Source organism: Mustela nigripes, chromosome 8 (assembly GCF_022355385.1).
Source record: "Mustela nigripes isolate SB6536 chromosome 8, MUSNIG.SB6536, whole genome shotgun sequence".
NCBI lineage: Eukaryota > Metazoa > Chordata > Mammalia > Carnivora > Mustelidae > Mustela > Mustela nigripes.
Genome location: NC_081564.1, coordinates 15,240,250 through 15,264,688, shown reverse-complemented (window position 1 = coordinate 15,264,688; position 24,439 = coordinate 15,240,250). Strand labels below are relative to the sequence as shown.

Here is a 24,439-nt window from a genome sequence, read left to right as displayed (position 1 = left end):
AGCACATTTATTGGCATCATTATTCTTGTGAATGGAAAGTTCTGGAAATATATATAACACGCTGTTAATAGTCGTCCCATCTGGGGAGAGGAGAGGGATTGGAAACAGGGCCAGATCAAAAGGGACTTTCTCTTTTTTGTTTATTGCTTGAATTTTTTTCTACTGTGAGGATGTACTACTTTTGTAATTTAAAAATGAATCTTTTTAAAAAGACAAAAATAGATGACAAGATTCCAGCCCCAAAGGAACCTACAGAGTAAAGGTGGAAACAGATTCACAGAAAGGCAAGAATTCAGGTAGGCAAGGGGTTCTACTGGTGCCCAGAAGGGACTTAAACCCAGCCAGTGCATAACCCTAAATACTTTCTTTGAGCTGTTTTTCTTGTTCTCATTAAGCAGTGAGGAAGCCATGGCCAGGAGGACGTTGAACTTTGGGTTCTCTTAAAAAAAACTTGTGGATCCTTTATCCAAGCTATGCACATGTTTTCATGCATGAAGAAAACTTCAATACTTCTGCTCTGGCTCAGAGAGGATAACCCAGTAAAAGCATGGGTCCCAGATGTCCCCACTTTCCCATTCTCTCTCTCCATGCACACTCAGAAGAAAGACCATGTGAGGACAACATAGCCATCTACAAGTCAGGAAGAGAGCTCTCAGCAGAGTTCAAACCCAGCCAGACCCTTGACGCAGGACTTTCCACTCTCTAGAACTAGGAAAAGTAAATTTCTGTTGTTTAAGCCATTCAGTCTGTGGTACTTTTTTATAGCAGACTAAGACAGATCATAGTGTGTGTGAGCTGTTGGGAGAGAGTTGTAAGCTTGCTTTTTATTTTTTTAGTATTTTTAAAAATTTATTTATTTGACAGAGATCACAAGTAGGCAGAGAGGCAGGCAGAGGTGGGGTGGGGTGGGGGGCGAAGCAGGCTCCCCGCTGAGCAGAGAGCCTGATGAGGGACTCCATCCCAGGACCCTGAGTTCATGACCTGAGCCGAAGGCAGAGGCTTTAACCCACTGAGCCACCGAGGTACCCATAAGCTTGCTTTTTAGTTGGTCTACCTTGGATTTCTATGAGGCCTTCTGAAATTTGCCTAGGTGATGGTAAATAACACTGACAATGTTGGCAGACTTGTCCATCTTTTTCAGTAGACATCCTTGTGTCCTCTCCCTACTGAGATGCAAATGTCATTGTGCAGAGAGAGAGAATGAGTTCATTCTGTGGTATTGGGTCCACAAATATTTGTGGAGAGCCAATTTATGTTAGGCTTTGTTTTGGGTGTTGGGGATCAAGGAATAACAGAACAGACAATGTTAATCCTTTTTGCAAAGCTGAAGGGCCCTGCATGGCAGATAGATACATAAACAAATACACAAACATAAATAAGCTGGATAATTTCAGAGTGATTACTACTGTGAAAGAAACAAATGAACTTATGTGAGTCCTAAAACCCTGCTTTAGATGGAGTTGTCATTGAGGACCTCCCTAAAGAGGTGGCATTTCAGTTGAGACTATAATGATAAGAAAGAGTCAGATGGGAGAAGAGTTTGGGAGGAGCATCTCAGGCAAAGGCCCTGAGGTGGGTATGAGTTTTACATGCTGGAGAAACATAGAGGTGGCTGGAGTGAACTGGAAAACAGGAGGAAAGGCTTGATCTTTTAGGCCTTGTGATCCCAAGTGAAATTTCTGGATTTTACTCCCAAATAAGTGGGAATTCAGGGGAAAGTTTACATGTGGGAGTCATGTTATTTTATTCACATAAGGATTGATAAATATTTGGCAACACCCTAGAATTTGGCTATAGGGCTGAATCTTACGAATGAGCTGATTATAAAAACACAAGAGTTGTCAGTTTTAGAAGTGTAGACTCCCAGGGAAGAGACCTTAATGGGCAAATAGCCTCTTTGTAACTTGTGGGGTGTCTGGCAAAATTCTATTTCTTGACCTGGGTGGAGGTTATAAAATCATTTTCCTTATAATAATTCACTAGGCCACACATTAATTTTGTGTGATTTCCTATATCTTTGTTTTATTTTTTAAAAAATTGAAATTTATTTATTTTCAATAAAAAAATTTTTTTTAAGGGTGAACTGAGACCTAGAGGGAAGTAGTGCCCAGCTCAAGGTAATACATCTGTCTTAATAAAGTTCAGCCAGAGTCTTCTGCCTTTCAAAGAATTTTGAAGGAATGGAGGAGAAAAGGATGTATCAATATACATATACATTCCCTTTTCCAGGAAGATGATTGAAACAAACTAAAGCAGTTTTCGGGCAAAGATTCAACTAAGGTAGAAAAAAAAAAAGAGAAGAAGAAGAGAAGGCTGTATTTTTCTAATTAAAATGTGAGCTCCTGAAAGAAAAAAAAAAAAACCCTAAATAAAATGAAATGTGAGCTCCCAGGGATTTGAGGATCAGAGTTTGATAATCCCTGTAACATGCATCCTTGATGACCATTGGACCTCATCTGCAGAGGGCGTGTATGCCCAAAGTTTCCTACTGGAAGCACACATGACTCTGTCTCAGGACCATCTAGGGCATTCTTGGCATGCACAAATGGGAGGCCAAAGGGGTCACAGAGTGAATAGCTTGTGAACGGTGCTCACCAGTGACAGACAGGAGTTAGTGGATAAATACCCCAGTTCCCTTGTCCACTGGGTGAGACAGCTCTAAGATTTATTCCATAGAGTGTCGATACAGAGGTCCCCAGTGGAACCCAACCCTAATTGCCCAGTGCAATAATGTGATCCTAAAGGCACACTAAATTTGTTGGCTTCCTTCCCTTCTTAACTTTGTCACTTTTGGGGATCATCTCCTAATTAAATACTCAGACCCACCTTCCAAATAAATAACTTACACAAAAATTCTGGTTCAATCTCTTGGGTTACAGCTGAGGGAGTAAAGTTGCTTGCTGAGTTATACTAGTGAGTGGCTGTCAGTCATCACCAGGACCCACCCTGTGTCCTGATTTCTGGTCCAGGGCACTGATATTTCATTCTTCATGATCTGACAGACCACGCAGGCTTAAAAAAACATTGGATTGGCACTTACCATTCACAATAACAATAATAATGCATAATAATTTGCAAATATTAATCTTGCAAATAATTTGCAAAATGCACAATAATAATGCAAACATCCATCAAGGTAAGAGTGGAGAAACAAACTGTGGGGTAATCCATACAGTGGCATATTACTCGGGCATAAAAAGGAAAGAAGGACGGTTGACCTTTGAACCGCTGGGGGCAGGAGCCCCGCCCTCTGCCCCGCCCTGTTGAAAATCAGGGTATAACTTTCCGACCTGCCCTTTTTTAGTCTACCAATAAGCCCGGTGGTACTCTGCAGCGGCTCCTCCGTGCCTGGCCTCAGGATGACGGTGTCTACAGACTGGTGGCTTTGGCTTGGTAACGACGGCACCCGGAGGCAGAGGAAAGCTGTCCCCCTCTGCTTGGAGGTGCAACACCAGCTGGTGGCCTTCGGCTGTTGTGGCGACATGGACGACATATGATTGCTTGGCCTCTGCGAGGCTTCGGAGTTGCAGCCACATGTAGGAGGGGACGGTGACTGGTTCAGCCCCGAGTCCCAGCGCCAGGAGGAGAAGGGCAGCGAGGGGTTCGGGGCTTCCTGCCCAGCCCCATTCCTGGTCGCGTCCCTCCGCTTCAGCAGAGCCTCCAGCTCACAGGCCGGGGTGTTCCACCCGAATGCCCCCCACTCCGTCATCAGCGCAGGGGCGACCTGCAGCCCTGCCCAGGGGTCCTGGCCCAGTGGCTGCCGAGGGCATTGGCGGACCTTCCTGGGGACTCAGAGGCCAGCAGGTGCAGTCTCTGCCAGTCACCTTGGATTGGGGAACTGGAGACCAAGGTGGGCGGTTGTAGATAAACGCCTTGTGGCTTTTGCTGTTAACTCAAGGGTTAGCTGTACTGACACAGGCTACAAGGAGGATGAACCTTGAACATTTTATGCTAAGTCGGAGCACCTGGATGGCTCAGTTGGTAAAACCTCTTCCTTGGGCTCGGGTCATGATCCCAGGGTCCGGGGATGGAGCCCTGTGGTGGGCTCCCTGCTCAGCCTGGATTCTGCTTCTCCCTCTCCCTGTGCTGCCTCTCTCAAGTGGTTAGATGAAATCTAAAGGAAGGAAGGAAGGAAGGAAGGAAGGAAGGAAGGAAGGAAGGAAGGAAGAAAGAAAGAAAGAAAATATTATGCTAAGTAAAAGAAGGCAGCCACAAAGGCCACATATTGTATGGCTCTGTTCATATGAAATATCCAGGATAGGTAAATCCTTAGAAATAGCAGATTGTGGCTGCCTAGGGCTGAGAGAAGAGGGGATGGGGAGTGTCTTCTTAATGGAGATGGGGTTTTCTTTGGGGGCGATGAACGTGTTTTAGGACTTAGTATAGATGATGGTTGCAGGACACTGTCCTGAATACAACTGAATTGTACATTTTTAAATGGTTAATTAAATGTTACATGAATTTTACCTTGACTGAAAAAAACAGGGCTGGTCCTAGGACAAATGTTAGAGGTGAACAGTTTATTCTCTTCCCAGTTTATTTTATGTACGCTGTCCTGTAGGATGGCCCGTCTGGTCCAGGCCTCCTGTTCTGCCCATCAGACCCTAACTAGTCTGTGATACCTGTTGTAGTTAACATTTAATATTTTAGACGTTTTCAGTTTTCTAATTTCATTGGCTCATTTCTTTGTCAATGATTATATATGGCACAACTGTCTGCCAGGCATTGTGGTACTATTGGGGATAGAATGATGGGTAAAACCAGACCCAGGCCCTGTGCTGATAGTCTTATGATCTTCTTAGAGAAGATGGACATTAATCAAACAACTCCAACAGTCATCTGTGATAAATGCTAGGAAGGAGAAATGTAACCTTGTGAGAAGAATGTGACCTAGTCAGGGAAGGCTTCCTGGAGGAGGTTTCAATTAAGAAGAAGTTTGAAGTCTGTAGGTGTTTCCACCGAAAATTGTTTACCAACCCCTATCACGTGGCTTGCATTGTGCTTGATGTATCAACTCATAAGGCTACCAAGAGTCCTTTGAGGGATCTACTATTATTATCAGTTGTATTTTACAGAAGAAACTGAAGCTCAGAGAGGCGAAGTGACTTACTCAAGATCACACAGCTAGGAAGTCATGGAATCCGTATTCAGATCCAGGTGACCATACTTATGTAGAAATTTAGGCATTGTGGACAAATAATTGGGTACAGGGTGAGATCAATTGAGTTAGGCCAATGGGTCTAACTAAGATTATAAACATAAAGCCAGAATGATCATTCAATAAAGGAAATCAAGGTATTTTTTTTTAGCATCTATTGACTTTTATAATATGTATCTGTGTTTGTTACTGTTACACAACTCATTATCATCTGAAAGTTGGAGGCTATGAATTGCTTGATGTAAGATACTAAATCAAGAAGGAGTATCACATTATGTAAGTTTAACCTGATAGTGATTATGGCAGGCAATACCCCCAAGCATCCGCTAGGTGGCAATAAAGAACATTGAGAAAGTCCCACGGTCTTCTGAAAAAATTAAATATTTGTATTTTTAAGTATGAACAAACATCGTAAGAATGTCAAATAGTATAGGAGATATTGAATTTAAAAAAAGCTCCCCTTACACCTTCTACCAGAGCTCTATTTCCTTCCCCCCATTTCTAGTACACTTTTTGAGGGGCATATTTTGTTTAGTTACTGTGTAACTTTTTCCAAAAGAAGTATTTGCTTATATGACTCCCCTTTAGAAAATTGACACAGTGGGGAATTTCTACTCCCTTAGTGTCTCTTTCCATGTCAGCACATACAGATCTGTCTCATTTTTAAACGGCTGCAGATTCCATAACAGTAATAGTTTTATAGAGTGCTTTATAGAGTACTTGCTGTATACTTGGCACTCACCTAAACATTTTCCTTGTTTGGACCCATTGAAAACTTACAAAGCCCTAAGAGGTGCATTCTATCATTTCCCCCACTTTACACGTGAGAAAACTGAAGCACGGTGTGTAAGTGACTTGCCCAACATCACAAGGCTAGTAAGTGGTAGAGCCAGGATCTGGATGCAGAAAATTTGACTCTTGAGTCTGCCTCCTTAACTGCCATACCAAACTGTGGTAGCATAGATGTACCATAATTGAAACGTCAATCTTACTCAATACTTTAAAAAAATATTTATCTTTTAAAAACTGACTAAAATATACTGCTGTAAAATGAGGATTTTGGATTTATTCATGTGCGGGTAGGCCAACAGATCAGGAGATGATGGCCATGGAAATACCCCGCTCAGTTTCCAAGAGGAGGGGATACAGCATGCCACTCAGGTTGGCCACAGATAGTGGGGGTGAGGGGAAAGCAGGTACAAAAGCCTTTATTGTGGTTTTGGTGAGCTCTGGACTGTAGGTATGGTCTCTGGTTGTCTGGTACTGGGCCCTGGGGTATTTAGGGCAGAAGACTTTTGCGTTCTGGAGTGTAAAAGTCAGGTAGAGGATGTGGTTCAGAGTATGGGCTCCAGACTGGATGGTTTGCATTGTCCAGGCAAGTCATTTTCTACCAGAAGAGATTAATCTGGGTAGGTGCATTGTCTTCTCAGTGACTGGGAAGTCAGAAAGTCATAAAGTATAGCAAAAAACAAACAAACAAACAAACAAAAAACCATGGCATGCCTGGCTCATTCAGTTGATAGAGTATTTGACTCTAGATCTTGAGATCATGAGTTGAAGCCCCATGTTGGGTGTAGAGATTACTAAAAAAGCTCATTAAAAAGAAAATTTTAAAAAATGAGGAATACATATGAATAAAATAAAATTTACCATCTTAGTCATTCTTTTTCTTTTTCTTTTTTTTTAAGATTTTATTTATTTATTTGACAGACAGAAATCACAAGTAGGCAGAGAGACAGGCAGAGAGAGAGAGAGAGGAGGAAGCAGGCTCCCTGCAGAGCAGAGAGCCCAATGTGGGGCTCCATCCCAGGACCCTGGGATCATGACCTGAGCCGAAGGCAGAGGCTTTAACCCACTGAGCCACGCAGGCGCCCCTCATTCTTTTTATTTTTACAAATTTTTTGTTGATTTTTTAAAAAAGATTTTATTTATTTATTTATTTATTTGTGAATGAGAGCGGGGGTAGGAGCAGAGGGAGAGGGATAAGCAGACTCCAAGCTGAGCACAAAGCCTGAAGCAGGGCTCAATCTCCTGACCCTGATGTCATGACCTGTGTGGAAATCAAGAGTCCAAGGCTTAATGGACTGAGCCACACAGGTGCCCCCTTAATCATTTTTAAGTGTACTTTTGGTGGCATTACATGCATTTACATTGTTGCAAAACTGTCCCCACCATTTATCTCCAGAGCTCTTTTCTCTTGCAAAGCTGAAATTCTATACCTATTAAACCATAACTTTACACTCCCTCTTTCCCCCACTCCCAGTCCCCTCTCTCCCCCAACTCCCCCGCCCCATCCCTGGCAACTACTATTCTACTTTCTGTCTCAGTGAATTTGACTCCTTCCTGAAAGTGAGTTTTTGTGACTGGCTTATTTCATTTAGCATAATGTCTTCAGGGCTTATCCAGGTTGTAAGTTATTTCCATCTTTTTTTTTTTAATTTCTTTTTTAAAGATTTTATTTATTTATTTGACAGAGAGAGATCACAAGCAGACAGAGAGGAAGGCAGAGAGAGAGGAGGAAGCAGGCTCCCCGCTGAGCAGAGATCATGACCTGAGCCAAAGGCAGCAGCCCAACCCACTGAGCCACCCAGGTGCCCCAGTTATTTCCATCTTGATTAAGGCTTAATAATATCCCATGATGTGTATATACCTCATTTGCATATCCATTCGCTGGTCGACTTGTGTCACTTCCATCTTTTGGCTCTTACGATTATTGATGCTATGAGTGTGGGTACCTCTTTGAGCCCCTGCTTCCAGTTCTTTTTGGTGTATACCCCCAACTGGATTTGCTGGATCATATGGTAATTCTATTTTTAGTTCTTTGAGGAACTGCCATACTGGACCAGTTTATATTTGTACCAGCAGTGCAAAATGGTTCTAGTTTCTCCACCTTCTCTTATGCTTTCTCCAGAAGTTTTGTCATTTCAGGTTTTACACTTAGATCTATGATCTATTTTGAGTCAATTTATATTACCATGTGAGGCATGGTTGAGGTTCTTTTTTTTTGGCATGTGGATGTCTGATTGTTCCAGTATCATTTGTTGAAAACAGTTATTTTCTCCCAATTAAATTGCTTTTGCACTTTTGTGAAAATCCATTGACATATACGTACAAGTCTACTTTTGGGAGCCTATTCTATTCCATTAATCTCTGTGTCTGTCTTATCACCAATATCACACTTTCTTGATAACTGTGGCTGTATAGTCAGTTGTGAAATCAGACAGTATGAGTCCTATAACTTGGCTCTTCCTTGATAAAATTGTTTTAGCTATGCTTGGGTTGTATTTTATTTGTTTTTTTCCATTTCTCCCAGATGCAGAGATTTTATTTGTGAGGAGAGCACATGATAGGCCCTTAGAGAAGAAGAAAAAGTAACTGGAACAGCTAAAACAATATACTATTCTTGGGGTTTTGCTGTAGCATCTAAATTTTAGACTCAGCTTATCAGTTTCTGCAAAAAGTCCTGTTGACATTCCGATGAAGAGTATGGTTTTTTATATTTACTCACACATCTAACATTTCCAGAACTTTTAATTTTTTTCCATAGATACTAATTTCCATCTGGCTTTCCTTTCCTTCAACCTAATGGACTTCCTTGAACATTTATTGTACTACAGATCTGCTGGAAACCAACACTTTCAGCTTTGGTTTGGCCAAAAATGTCTTTATTTCATTTTCTACTCAAAGGATATTTTCACTGGAGCTTGATAGTTGTTTATTTTACAGTTGTCATTCCACTGTATTCTTTATTCCATTGTTTCTGATGAGAAGTCAATGATTTTCACCATTGTTTCCATGTATATAATCTATTTTACCCCCTCTGGCTGCTTTTTAGATTATATTCTTTAACTTTGGTTTCCAGCAATTTGGTTTTCTTTAACTATTTCCATATTAGAGTTTTTTGAGCCTCTTGAATATATGGGATGATATTTTAAATGACATTTGGAAACATTTAAGTCAGTATTTCTTTAAAAAATTTTTTTTTACTGCTCTCTTCTCTCTCCTTCTGGTCTGTTTCTATTAACTGTTTGTTCTCTTGATGATAATACTTCTCTGTTTCTTCACATGTTCAGTGATTTTTAAACTTTATGCTGGACATTGTGTATGATGTATTGTAGTGAACTTGGATTCTGTTATCTTCCTCAGAAAAGTGTCGGGTTTTGATTTATCTGGCAGTGAAATTAAATTACTGATGACCCCTACTTATCCAGCAGAGGCATGGGTTTAGGCTTCTTTCAGGTGAGTCTATTTTGGTTTTGTGCATTCTAGACTTTAGTCTTTAGGTATGGTCTTTACGGCTAAGTGTGACTCTTCTAGAGTTTCAGTAGAACTACTGAGGGGTTACCGATCTTCTCTCATTTGGTGGAACTTAAACTCCAAACTCTGCCTGCCAGCCCTGAGGATCTGCTAAAATCTCTGTTCAGTTCCTTAAGCTTTCCAACTGTCTTCTTTTTCTTTTTCTCCTCCTCTTCCCTCTCCTTCTCCCTTTTCCTTTTCCTTCTCCCTCTCCACCCCCCCTCTCTCTTTTCCCTGCTGGGCTCCACATATGCAGTTAAGGGGTCAGCCAAGGATTTGAAAGGAGTTTATATTCAGATTTTAGGGCCCCTTCTCTGTGGTTCTTATCTTTTCTGGTATTTCTCCCCTCAATTTTGAGGTAGCCCAAGAGCCCCAAACACCAACCTGTGATTCCTCAGCCCTGCAAAACTGTTGCTTTCTGCTTGACATTTATTCTCTGTGAGTTATGTGGGCTTGGAGACCCCTTGAAGGAAAATCCAGGTAAAGGTGGACAATTCTCTTCTTTCAAGGGTTCTGTTGCTTACAGTTTTTGCTTGCTATTGGTTGTTCTCAAGAACCTCTCATAAAAAAAAAAAAAAAAAAAAAAGGCTTGTTCAGCATTGGTAGCTGCTATTGACAGGAGATTAGCCAATGTATGTTACTCTGCCATTATCAGAAACCAGAAGTCTAATCAGTATTGGTGGACATTTTTTTTTTTCATTTTGGATTTTCACAAATAACACTGCCCGATCTATATATCCTAGTGTGGTTTTGTGAGTAAAGGAGTGGGAAGAGTTCCTAATGATAGAATCACTAGATCTAAGAGTACATACTTTAAAACATTTGCTAGAAATTGCCAAATATGGTGGCAGTTATGTTTGGGATAACTGTTTATCACACCTTCTTCAAAACTGAGCATCATAACATTTAAAATTTTGTTCAGCATTCTGACTAGTAAAAATTACATCTCATTGTTGTGCTGTGTGTTTGTGTATTTATGATTGAGCCGGACCAGCTTTCACTATTGGTCATTCTACTTCTACTTTACCTGCATATGGAAACATCTCATTTCTCGCAATAATAAAATTAGTAAGAGCCAATATTTACTGAGTGACTCCAAGGGCAGGTTGTGACTGGACAATCTCACCCTTCTTGCTACCATAGTTGCTTCAGGAATGGGCATGTAGCCCAGACCTATGGCAATCTGGATTCAGCCAGGGCCCTACAGTGCAAATGTGGGGCGTTCATCAGATGGTTTGAGGGAGAGAAGCCTTCCATCTCCTGGAACACTGATGAAGTTTTTAGCCTGAGGAGCTCCTCCCATAAGGGAAGCCAGTCTGACAATAAAGACTTATACACAAAAGAGAACAGAACAGAGACTCAAAGAGAAACAGCCATAGTCTGCTCACTTTGTGATCTGCTGGATCAAATCAACTTTGAAGTTTGCTCTCTGTTTGCAGTTTTCCCACTGTGAGAATGAGTAACTTCTCTTTCTGTGGTAGCTGACTGGATTTTCTCTCGCTTGCAGCCAACAGCATTCCAAATCACACATGAGCCAAACAGATGAGCTCCTGTTCGCAGGCAGTGGGCTCGTAGTTGTTTTGTCTTCTATGGTTGTCAGTCATCAAATATAGAAAATCAATTTTAGAGATAGAGTGGAGACCTCAGGGTTTCTTTATTTCTTTATTTTTTAAAAGTTATTTATTTATTTATTTGACAGAGAGAGAGAGAGAGAGATCACAAGTAGGCAGAGAGGCAGGCAAAGAGAGAGAGGGGGAAGCAGGCTCCCTGCTGAGCAGAGAGCCTGATGCGGGGCTCCATCCCAGGACCCTGAGATCATGACCCAGTCCGAAGGCAGAGGCTTGAGCCACCCAGGCTCCCCTCAGAGTTTCTTTAATATCTAATAAGATTCCAAACAGAATATGTGTCACAACGAACACAGATCTTTTCCAAAAGGTCAGCCCACACAAATTTATATCAAGCTTGTGGCTATTTAGGGAAAGTGGGGAATAGGCAATGAAGTCCTTTTATTCTGTTATGTGTGAAACGTAGTTTTGTTATTTTTTCTTAGTTATGAACTAAAAACTATGAGAGCTGGTTTGTGATTTATGGGAGTTAGTCCGGTGTTGTGATTAATGGATTAATCTGGGTTAATGTGATTAATGGATGGATTTTGGAATCAAACTCCCTGGGCTCAAATTCTCAGACTTAGCTAATGTGTGACCTTGAAAAAACCCTTTAACTTCTCTGTGCCTCAGTTTCCTCAGAGGCAAAGATGACTTAATCATGGTGTTTATATCTGGGGTTGTTAAAAGCGATTGTGTGAAAGTACAATCCTTGGTAGTTAGCACATCATGCCTTAATATTATTATTATAGTTACCTGCTTTTTAAGAATGGTTAAACAGTATCTTGGGGGCAAAAGAGCTAATTTTAGAACTGCAGAATGTAGAAACTGAAGAACAAGCCCTACTGAGCCAGACTTTGCCTTCCTTGGTCACCAGGCATTTTACCAACTTTTTTTTAAAGAAAACACTTCTTTTATTTATTTATTTATTTATTTTTAAGATTTTATTTATTTGTCAGAGAGAGGGAAAGAGAGCGGGCACAGGCAGACAGAATGGCAGGCAGAGGCAGAGGGAGAAGCAGGCTCCCTGCTGAGCAAGGAGCCCGATGTGGGACTCGATCCCAGGACGCTGGGATCATGACCTGAGCCGAAGGCAGCTGCTTAACCAACTGAGCCACCCAGGTGTCCCTTTTTTTTTTTTTTTAAAGATTTTATTTTTTTATTTGACAGAGAGAGATCACAAGTAGGCAGAGAGGCAGGCAGAGAGATAGAGAGAGGGAAGCAGGCTCCCTGTTGAGCAGAGAACCCGATGCGGGACTCGATCTCAGGACGCTGAGATCATGACCTGAGCCGAAGGCAGCGGCTTAACCCAATGAACCACCCAGGCGCCCTGGCATTTTACCATCTTGTCTACCGTTGATGTTTTTAAGGAACAAAGATGTGAATTTTGGTATCTACATTGCTTTTGAGAATTTTGTGGCCATAGCTAAGTTTTGGAGTGAGCTAGCCTGAAAATTATCCTAGAAATCAGTCAAGGATCTGGTTCAAAAGCAACAGACTGGACTTTAGTGCTTTGAAGCAGTGACTAGGGGCAAGGACCGTCATGGTTGGGATCCCAGGCTCCGGGGCCAGCCCACCAAGGTTCACATCCTGGTTCTACCACTTTTTAGTCATGGGCCTTTGGGCAAGTCAGTTACTTATCCTTTCTACACCTCAGTTTCCTTGTTTATCGAACTGGATAGTCAAGAGTGATTTCCTCAGTTGGATCTTGGAAAGATGATATGACACAGAGTGCTTATTAGTACGGTGCCTGGCCCAATGCCAGATCTTAAAGAACCTTGGCTCCGTTTCCACTTTATTGAGCTTGTTGCTTCTTTTCTCTATCAAAGCTGTGTGATTTCCCTCCAGCTTGTTTCGGGATCTCCTTGCAGAGCGCAGAGGGTTAGAGAGACAGAAAGAATGTACCATTCATCAAAGGGAACACCTTAGGTGCCTTTGTCCACTGCTTCCACTAGGGGGCAGCCCAGCCTCAAAGGGGGCCTTGGGGAAAGGTCCGCAGACACCCACAAGCTGGGGATCTTCATTAGGGTCAGTATCTTCTTGAAATAACTTTTGGGTGGACGTGAATTGTCATAACTTCCTCTTTCCAAACCATCATGATGAGTGACCAAGGAATACGACGAGGATGTTTTGGGACGGGGCTTTGAACCAGTCCCTTGGTTAGTCACATCTTCTTTTGAAAAGGAGGTTTAAATCCGCCAGAGAATGTAAAAATAAGACCTAGGTGTTGGAGCAACTTTTGTTTCTGTCCTCTTTTTCCATTTCTCTGTTCCCTACACCCTCATTCTCGTTCATTATTTATTTCTTCTTACCGAAAACCTTTTTTGTGCCAGGTCCTGGGAATGCAGAGGTGAAAAATGTGAACAGTGTTCCTGCTCTCCAGGGGCTGAGAGTCTGCTGGGAAAGGCAGGCATTAAATGATAATTATACAACTGATGACTGTATCTAACAGACCTTGAAGCCAAGCTCTGGGGCTGTGTGACTGTGCCAATAGAAGACCCTAGGGGTGGGGCGGTGGGAGGGCAGGTTAGGGCAGCTCTCTCGGAGAAGCTGAGACCTGGAGGAAGAGAAAGAGAGAATCTGGGAATCAGTGTTCTGAGTGGAGGCAACAGCACATACAAAGGCCCTGAGGCAGGAATGATCTTGGCAAGTGCATGAGAGAGCTAGAAGGCCAGGGCGGGGCTGCAGCAGAGGGAGGGAGCAGGAGTGGTAGGAGAAGCCAAGGGAATGGATTCTCCCTGAGAAACTCCAGGAATGAGTGCAACCCTGCTGGCATCTTGGTTTTGGCCCTGTGAGAACTGATTCAGACTTTTCTTTCTTTCTTTTTTTTTTTTTTAAGATTTTATTTATTTATTTGACAGAGATCACAAGTAGGCAGAGAGGCAGGATCACAAGTAGGCAGAGAGGCGGGCAGAGAGAGAGAGAGAGAGAGAGGAGGAGGAAGCAGGCTCCCCGCTAAGACAGAGAGCCCGATGCGGGGCTCGATCCCTGGGATCATGACCTGAGCCAAAGGCAGAGGCTTTAACCCACTGAGCCAGCCAGGCGCCCCTGATTCAGACTTTTGACCTCCAAAAGTGTAGGGCAATCAATGTGGGCTGTTTTCAAGTCACTGAGTTTGTAGTATTTGTTTTAGGCCGAGCCACAATGAGGACACACGTGAGACCTATAAGAAAACTAATATAATGGTTTAGATGAACTTTGGGAGTGGCTTGAGAAGTATTTCTTTACCTTCCCTACTAGTTGTTGAGACCTGTGCGAGGCCTTCTGTCATGCTGGTTATCAGGCCACTAGTTACCCATGTAGGGGCAGGATTTGCCACCCCCCCCCCCCCCGCCGAGGGCCTCTCAGTATATTCACTCTGCAGTACACCCAGTCCTCATACTTAGGATTCTGTGTCACCCCGGGGGAAGCGACACTTGGTGGCAGTGCCAGGGGCAGACAGCTTCAGAAAATTAAAATGGCAGGGCCCCTCTGTGAGCCATGGTGTGACAGTGAACCAGGCAAGCGGGCGCTGAGACCGGAAGAGGGACGAGAGTTGGGACCGTCCCAGGTTTGACCTGGCGGCCCATCCGAGGTGTGGCGGCCCAACCAGGTACACAGATGAAACGCAGATGCTTGACCCAGGGGAATACACAACGGCAGCTCTGCTTCCCTCTCCTGACCCCCGATAAAGAATCTCCCTCAGAATAAATAATACATACATCTGTATTGGAAAGGGAAGTCTTCTTTCTGTGGCTTCTCCAGGAACGGTGGGTGGTGCCTGGATAGTCTTGATGCCTCCTTCTGCCTGTGTGAAAACCAGAATTCAAAGTGTGTGGGTTCAGGGACCTGTTTTTATAGCGTAACTCCCCAGGCTCAAATATCTAACATCCATGAGTGTTTTTTACGGATTGGTAGTAGTCGATGAAGGTGGATGCTGTCTTAGAATTTTTTTTTTTTTTTTTTTTTTTTAATCAGTGGCCCAAAACCGTCTCTTATATTTAGAAGCATGGATCTAGGATTACATATCAAGATACACGCATAATGCTATTTTGCTGAATGCAGCTGTCCTAGCGTAGGCCAGAGATAATTTGCTGATCCAGGAGCTGAGGCCAGCGAATTTATGTCTGCATCTGCTTCTGCCCATAACTCTTGGGTAAACATAGGGCAACTTCAAGGACTGTAGCCGTATCAGCCTGAGCAAGGCACAGAGCCGTGGAAAAGGGACATTTGTTTCCTGAGGCTCCCGCTCGCCTTGGATGCAGCCAGTGACACGTCCTGCAAAGTGACTGTGGAACCCCGTTTGTGCCTGTCTTAGCATTCTCACGTTTTCTCCGCATTGTTGACGCGATGTGTCTGCTCCTCACAGGGTCTCTCTGGATCCTGCTGGAATCTCCAAAGCCTGGCCCATGGGTGAACAGGTGCTCTGTAAATAACGATCAGGCGAGGGAGTGGATGAGACAACAGACTGGGGAAACGTTTCGAAATGACTTTCTATTGCTTCTGCCCTTGTTTGGGGCAGGTCTGTAAGAAGCAACATGCCGAATGCAGACAGCGGTGTTTCTTCTGCTCAGCTTCTGTCTCTCCTTCTTCTGGTAAAAGCACTTTGGGTTTCCTTTGGGAAACCATCCTCCCCACTCAATCCATAAAGTTTGGGCAGAGCTGACCTCACCATTGGTTGTACTAGCTGAGTCACAAGCCGGGCCAGGCCAGTGAGAGTGCCACACTCCCTTGGTCACGGATTCTGTTTGTGTTGAAAGGGTGGCCACACCTGTTTGTTGATGGCTAGTATCCGTACTGATGGACTGGTTCTCATTCTGAATCAATTTTGCATTATTTCAAATCATACCTGCTCCCCGCACCCCCCCCCCCCCACCCCCGTAGCTCTTAGGGGAAAGACAGCTCACATTGCTGAGCTGGTGGGAGAAGCTGGAAGCTGCTGGCAGCCGTTACAGCCACCACGAAACCAAAATGAACTCAGGAAGTTGAAGATGAGAAATAGGTAGGGAGAATTTCTTAATGCGGAGTGCCGAGATCCAGCCATGCCTGAAGTTATTTCTGGAATTTTCAGTTAGAGGAACCAGTAAACTCTACTTTTTGGTCTGGCCTTTTTTTGAGGGGGAGAGGGGGGTGGTCATGGCTGCTGAACGTGTCCCCTGCCCTTGGTCAGTCTTTTTTCTCACTACTTTTTGGAGTGGTGCAGGGATGATCTCACCCTTGCAGGAAGCCCTGGAGAAGACCTTCACCTTATTTTATCAGTATGAAAGCTCTCTGCCGGGTTCTGAGGGCCCAGCAAAAATCAGGCCCCTGTGGGTCCCAGGGAACTCCTTTAGTGACTTAAGTGGAAGGAACAGTTTCAGTGCCTCCTGGGAGGGCATTTCTGAGTCAACTGTTCTCCAGCCCCACCCCCAGCTCCTCTGTGTTCCTTCCTACAGGGAGCCCACTGTGGTTATGGGAATCTCTAGAAGGTTGGGAGCACCAAGAAAACACAACTTACACACCATGGTAAACAGACTTACTTAAAACCATTTTTATTCTGCCTCTCAGCAACGCTTCTCATTTGAGTTGGGTAAAAGATCGGGGACCCAAACACAGACAAGAACCGAGGTGTCTGAAACAAATCAGGACCCAATACACTGGAATGAGGCTGGGGTCCCTGTGTGCTGAGAGATTCATGGCCCTGATTCCATTTCCTCCTGGGACAAGTGCTGGCTCATGGCAGACATCCAGGTGAAGGGACAGCCGGTATCTGACATCCATCAACGTTGATTGTTTTGCTAGGGTCCAGGATTTTAACAAACAGCCTGAGATTTATAGTAATCTAAGAACAATGCTTTGTATTTGGATAGCACTTAGAATCTCCCTCCAGGGGCATTCCCATTGATGACGATGATTCATTCTCGTAACAACGCTCTGAGGTATGTAGGCAGGTGTTTTTATGTCCATTTCCAGGTGAAGAAACTCGAGGCACAGAGAGGCTAAGAAACTTGCCTAAAATCAGCTTACATAGCGAGTTAGTGGCAAAAAGGCATCGGGATGCAAGTGTTTTCTCAGCCTCTGTTTATTCCTTAGAATAAGCTGCCATTTTTTTTGCTTAGGAAAGTTCATTACCACTGTGTTTCTATATGAGTTCTTGAAGTTATTTTTGCCATGTATACATATCACCCGTTGTGTTAACTCCTTGATATATTCTTTGAGTACACTTATTTTCCTTAAGTAAGTGTATTTGAACAGAAACAACAGATCCCATCCCTATGGGGAAACGGTAAATAGAAGGCGATTAATAAAAGAAATACAACGAAAACACGACTATGTTCTTAAGTTCTATCTCGACTTTGAACCTGAGGCCTGCTCTTTCTTTATGAAGAAGGGAAAAGAGCTAAAGTCATGGAAAGGTGTTGAGGACCCACGAGCACTAAATGGAAGTTTTCTCTTTGGTGTAATCAGCATTGGACAAGACTAGGAAAGGGGAAACATACTTTGCAATTGGTATCACTTAATGTTGGGTCTTAGAACTGTCTTGAAAATTATCTTGAGTACCACTAGCTATATGCCTTGTGTTCTGTGAAACTCTGGGTTGGCGTGTTTTGGCGGGCAGAATAATGGCATCATTAAACCAGTACGATCACACCTGAAGGGGTTACCTTTGACAAAAAGGAAATACAGTGCATGGCATTTCCAGGTTGGCATCCGGGAAAATCAAAGATCGTGTTTGAGACTTGTTAAAAAGAGAGAGAGAGAGAAAGAGATTGAAAAAAGCACATTCCTAAAACACAGCCAGTTTATTCCCAAAACTGGGAAAGGGAAAGGTTTTCCTATACCTAGAATTGACCATGAAGTACATTCTCAGAATCTTTAAGTGAAGTGAGGGAACAGAGGTGGATGCAAGCAAGGGAGGGGACTGTAGGAAGATCGAGGTCAGGACAAAAGGCCAAAAAGCCCTTTCCTTGGTTTCTTTGGGGAGCGATTGAACTCTGGGGGTTGTGGCGGGGAGCAGCTGATGGGGAGGAGGACCCACTAGATCCAACAGGCAAAAATAAAAGGAAAAACAAAAGCACAGATTCCACTCTGTCGGACAACTTGAAACATGCTGCAAGTGTTTGTGCCTGACTTTGCAGACACCGGTACCCGTTGTTCTTCCTAGGACCTCCTGCCTCCCGCCAGATCTGGACCCCCCGTGCCCCCCCCCATTAGAATACTGAGATTTCCCGAGGCTCATCTCTGCAGAGAGGAATGGACACAGAGGCTTTCACTAAACTCAGAGAGTGAGACTTGAGTTTTTCTTTTCTTTTTCTAATCAATGACTGGCTGTTCTAGCAGTACTACTTGGTTTTCCTTCATTTTGGAGATTTTTTCCTTTTTCTTTTTCTTTTTTTTCAAAGTTCATTTGCCAGGGACCTGCCTCTGGAAATTGCTGGAGGAGGAGATCTCATAGTCTTGAAGTCAAGGGTCCATTCCTTGGAAACTCCTGTGGGTGTGTGTGTGGATGAGGTCTGTCCTCCGTGCTCGCAGTAGACTGCTGACTTCTCAGGCTCTGTGTGGGACAAACAGATAGTGAGAAAGAGAGAGAGAGCACGTGCACAGGCCCAAGCCTTCTTGGCCCAAGGGCTTCCATTCTCTCTAGGAGAAGTCCGGCACATCTGTGTTTTTGAGTCTAAGCACTGGCTTCCTTTTGAGAAACATCGTTATCTGGAAACGTATTTACTTTTACACTTGGTGCATGCAAAAAAAAAAAAAAAAAACCCACAAATGGTACAGATGCAACAAAACGCTTCGTGAGCGTTTCTGAACCCCATTCTCCTCCTCGGGCTAGTAGCACCGTTAGGATTTTGTGTACGCCCTCCAGGTGTTTTTTTCTGCACTTAAATCCATAAGTGTGCACTCAGAAATTCATCTTGTGTGCGTTTATCTAAATGGGATAATGTTATGCCCGTATACTGTATGTATGTGTCATGTATGTTATGTAACATACATATGATATATATATTCATGCATTAATTTATTCAATAAATATTTACATGGCAGGCAGTGTTCTAGATGCTGGTGAGGACAGGTGTCCCACAATTACATGGTGAGTACCACGTGCCAGGCACTGTGTCAGGCACAATTTAATCTTCACAGTTCTGCGGGCTAGGTACTGTTTTATCCCCACTTTATGGATGAGAAAACTAAGGCACAGACTGGTTAAAAAAATGTGCCCAAGAGCACACATCTACTTAGAGGTGGGACCTGCATTTAAAACCCGACAGATTAGCTTCAAAGTGAACATCCTGAGGCTTTATGCTCTATTATTATGGACAGTGACAGCAATGAAAGTGTTTTTGGTTTTCATTCCAGTAGGGTGAGAGAGACCATAAAAGTATATATGATTATGTGTATGTTAATATATAAAATGGATAATTATATATCAGTATATTATAGAAATTATGTATAATTTATATTATATATTTGGTTTCTCCTGGAGTGGTAAGTACTAGGAAGAAAAGTAAAGTTGGGATAAGGGGACCAGGGGAAGGAGGGCGGGGCTGTGGGTGCTATTTTAGAGAAGATGGTCAGCGGTAGCCTCTCTGCTAACAAAGGGGCAAGCATCTCAAGGAAAGATGGGAACAAGCCATGTGGATATTAGGAGGAAGGACATTCTAGGTAGAGGAACCAGAAAGTGCAAAGGCCCTGTGGCAGGAGCATACTCAGTGTAGCTGAAGTGGGGGAGGGAGAGGCAGTGTGCTGGGAGATGAAGACAGAGAGGCAGCAGCCAGATCATGTGAGGCCTCATAAGCCATAGTATGGGAGATTATCCATGTGTAAGCTGCAGTGTGGCATTCCATCCTATGAATAAACCACTGTGGATTTAATCATTTCCCCATCAATGGCCATTGATGGTTTCATGGTTTCCCCTATTTCAAACAGAGCTGCAATGAACTTTCCTGTACATTTTTGGTCCTCTACCCTGTCTGCATTAGAATCCTCTGGAGAGCCCTAAAACCTACCAATGCCCGGCCCTATCACTGGAGATTCTGATTTAACTGATTCAGGGTGGGCCCTGGACATTGTTTCTTGTTTTTTTTTGTTTTGTTTTTTGTTTGTTCATTAAAGCTCCCCAGGCGATTCTAATGTGTAGCTAGGGAAGAGAGCCACTGTTCTACATCCTTTTTGTGCACTTGTATCTAGGGAGGCTATCCAGAAGTAGAATTGCTGAGTGGGTGGCTGATGGATTTTAAAGTTTAATACACGTATCCAACTTGACCTCCCAAACACTGTCCCAGTTTACTCTTCTGCCAAGAGTGTTGTATCTAATTCTGCACACTCTTGCAAACCTTGATGTTATCCATCTTTTTAATTGTTTCAATCTGGCAGACCAAAAAAAAAAAAAAAAGAAGTGTGTCATTGTCACTTTTACTTGTATTGTTCTGGTTACTGGGAAGGTCAAACATCTTTTTCATGGTTATTTTGATTTCTTTGCCAGAGTCCACCAGTTTATAACCTTTTCAAAGCCAAAATCTTTCCATTGTTGATGATGACTTAGGTGTGACTTCTGGAAGTAGGTAATGTTCCCCATTTTTCATCATAAGATCAAAGAATTATCTGAAGACACAACTATGCAGGAAGTTTTATACTCCAACCCATCATGTAGGAAAGAAGATAGATTTGCTTTTACGTTTTTGCAAAAAGGTCAGCTTCTTGCTTCTTGCCCACCTTGATGCATATGCTTGCTTCCAATCCTAATACAACTGAAGGATATTTTGTGGCCAGCAAAGGACTTATGCCAGTTTGTTTGTAAGACCTAAGCTTTACCAGTGCATAATGGGTTAACATCTGCTAACTTTATGTGGGCTAATGGGGGACTGCCATGGGATTCTTAATCCAGTTAGGAGGTCACATTTTTCTTTAATGGAAACTTTGGAGCACGAAGGCTTTCATTGCTAAGAATGACAGACAAGCATTTTTAATACATGGTAAGTGTATGCTTGGCTATTTAGAGACCTACAAGGCCATCCAGAGGTATAAGTTCAGCGGAGTTGCATTGTATATGCATTTAACGTATGGTGAAAGGACCATTCATGTTTCTCCAAAAGAAAATGGAGCTGAAGATTCTGGCCATCACCAGGGTCAGTGCTCACGAGCACAGATGGGCATTTGATTCCTATTTCTTCTGTGTGAGCTTAGAGCCTGGTTCCAGTGTTGAACATATGCCATGACCCCTAAACAGCCAGCTGTTTGAGCCCATGCTCAACCCAAGGGATGCCGTCTCTTCCAACACTGGTGGGAACATTGGCTGTATTGGGCTGACCAGGATACAGGGTGTGAATCTCTTAAGAGGGCATCCCACTAGGGATGCTTCCAAGATGAATTTTGATGATCCTCCAAGTTCCTATGATGTCCCGACATTTGAACCTCACTCCCCTGAGTAAGATAAAAAAAGTGCCCTGAATGTCAACTGTCATATTTGTGGTGGGCAACACTCGTCTACCTTATATCCAAGCTTTATCATGGTCAACTGTTTTTGCTGCTAAGGAAGTCCCACAGAATTCTATAAGGCATCAGATATGTGACCATAAGCTTGATCATGAGAAGAGAGGGAAGAACAAACCTGGGAGTCATGTAAAGTTTCTAGGGAGTGGGGAGGAAGCAGCAGGGTCTGAAGCTTCTACCAGGCTTAAGGATGTAAAAAAGTACTGTTTTGTGACATATGTTCACACAGGCAAGAATGTTCTCCATTATATGCGAGGCCCTAGAAGAATGGCTCTAGAAGTTCAGAATACCTAAAACTATTTGGGAGGGGAGTTTCAGGTATACTTGGTGTCTGGATTGGAGACCAGGAATCTGCATTTTTTACAAATATCCCAGTTAAATCTGTCATAGATGTTTCCAAGTCTTTGGGAAACACGACGGGAACAACCTCACTTTGCTTGAATCCTCAAGACACCAGCAGAAAGCGAAAGCCTATAGACAGGTTGATTTAGGCAGGGAACTTGAATGATTCGATCAATAGAGAGAGCACAGCAATATTTAAATGTTTGGGCTCCGTGCGATTCATTTCTCCTCTTTCCCTAGCAGCTGGAGAATAGGGAATTTTCTGGCTTTGAGAGCCTGCAGATTTCTGCTTCAGTCGGCACCAGAATGCTTCTCTTCTGAGAGCACTGCTTCCTATCCCAAGCTGTTGAATGTTTTAGGGTCAATGATTCCAAGTCCTTGTGGATTTCATGTCACGACACTCTATTTTTCTTTGCTCCAACCACCACATGGCTTGCAGAGATATCCTGTGAAATTAGGATGAATGAGACATTTTTCTGAGTTTGGGTAAAGATGATCCCAGTCTGTCCACCTGGAATTTCCATCATCTGGGGGAGAAGAGATGGGTTGCAGTTCTCTTGATAAGGATACAGAGAAATTTTTTTGAAAGGCAGGGACTTTGGGATTAGTTACAGTGTTGTTGATTAGGATAAAGAATTTTTTTTTTTTTTTTTTAAACGCAGGACCTCGGGGCGCGTGGGTGGTGCAGTGGGTTAAAGCCTCTGCCTTCGGCTCAGGTCATGATCCCAGGGTCCTGGAATCGAGCCCCGCATCAGGCTCCTGCTCAGCAGGACGCCTGCTCCCCCACCCGCCTGCCTCTCTGCCTACTTGTGATCTCTCTCTCTGTCAAATAAAGAAATAAAATCTTAAAAAACATAAAATAAAGGCAGGACCTCATAGTTTTTAAAAGGCCAGTGTTTACTTAATTCTTTTGAGTGAAATTCAGAAAAGTTACCTACTCAAAGCTTTTTGCCTCAAATCTGGGCTTGGGCTCCTCTAACACCAGACTTCCCCAGATCCCCTCAGCGGAAACCTTGACTGCCTTGAGGATTGTTGCAAAAGAGCCTTTCCGTGGGTATGTCCCACTCCTTGGCCATAATTTGACTCCCTTCCCTGGCAATGAGTGAGACATAACACCTTTTGGGTGATGAATTTGCTGATGGAAATGAAGACTGGTCCCTCTGTTAAAGGCTATTTGCTGTTAGCACATTCTTCCTTTTGCGTTCAGGAGGGAGGAGGTTGGTGAGAGTATGGTGGGGACCTCCTGCATCCAAACCCGTTCCCCAGGGAATGGGGAGCTGGCAAATGCAGATTCTTGGGGCTCACTGCTGATTTAATGACTTTCAGTACTTTGAGATGGGGCCCTGGTGTCCACTTCTTTTAAATCTCCCCGGGTAACTTGCCTGCAGCTCAAAGTTTGGGAACCTCTGCCATAGTAATTCCACATTGCTGCTCAGTTCCTCCCAGGGTTGGGAAATTTTATTTCAAAGGATTACTGAGAAATTCGCCTGTTATTGGTCTTAAGAAGATAGAATTGATTTCATTCTCTAAGGGCTAGTTTCTTGCTCTCTCTTACACACACACACACACGACAAAGCCTTTAAATTTGAGATTCTCCATGGGATTCTAACTCTGGAAAACATTTTCATTTTCTTGGATAACAGAGAGAGAAGGGTATCTAAAAGAACCAACCATACAGGTGAGGAAGTAATTCTAGCTTCACTTTACAGATATGGAAACTGAGGCTGACAAGAGTTTAGTAACTTGCCAGGGTGATCTGTGTGGTGGGACTAGGATTTGAATTCTGATGAAGCCAGAGATGAGGGCCAGGCTCTAACTGCTGTGAAACACTGCTTCTTAGCAAGAAGGGATGGAAGGGGCGACTTCCTCTCCATCATTTACAGCTGTTAAGAGAACCTCAGTCCCAAGCTTATCCACATTGATGCTTGGTCTCCAGATGGAAACAATGATATTAAGAATGGAGAAAGTCCCCACATATGAGGACTTCTGGGTCCCTTGTGAAACTTCTTGGATGGTATCTAATGGACATACTGATCTCTGAAAGCCACATTGCCTGCCAGAGACTGCAAAGTAGATAATGTCCAGGCTGGAATGTGGTTTTGTAATTTTTTTCCTTTTGTTTTGTTTTTGACCCTCATCCTATGCTTAAATGCTGTGAATTGGTTGCCAAGATCCCAAACCCAGGAGATCTGAGATGAAAAACCTTTCCAGTGTTTTTTTTGAAAAATGGGCTTCCTGGGGTCTGCATTCTAAGTGGTCACAATCAGCTGAACCATGCTCTGGAACACCACAGTCCCCACCACTCCCTATAGCTCCACAATCAGGCCACTCCATTCATGTATGTTTCTTGTGTACCTCCTGCAGTGTTTTGATTTTATTACCCTTGGTGCTGCCTTTTTTTTTTTTTAAAGATTTTATTTATTTATTTGACAGAGATCACAAGTAGGCAGAGAGGCAGGCAGAGAAAGAGGGGAAAGCAGGCTCCCCACTGAGCAGAGAGCCCGATGCAGGACTTGATCCCAGGACCCTGGGCTCATGACTTGAGCCAAAGGCAGAGGCTTTAACCCACTGAGCCACCCAGGCGCCCACC

At 43.4% G+C, this 24,439-nt stretch overlaps 1 protein-coding gene across 1 annotated transcript in view; it reads right to left on the bottom strand.

Moving 5' to 3' along the window:
• Positions 1-3,708: 3,708 nt before the first annotated feature.
• The window catches only part of TMEM233 (transmembrane protein 233), a 50,788-nt gene continuing 30,057 nt past the window's right edge, over positions 3,709-24,439 (bottom strand). Inside the window, exon 3 of the mRNA XM_059409902.1 lies at positions 3,709-3,838. Coding sequence (XP_059265885.1) covers positions 3,709-3,838 — 130 coding nt within the window. The remainder of the gene's footprint in view (positions 3,839-24,439) is intronic.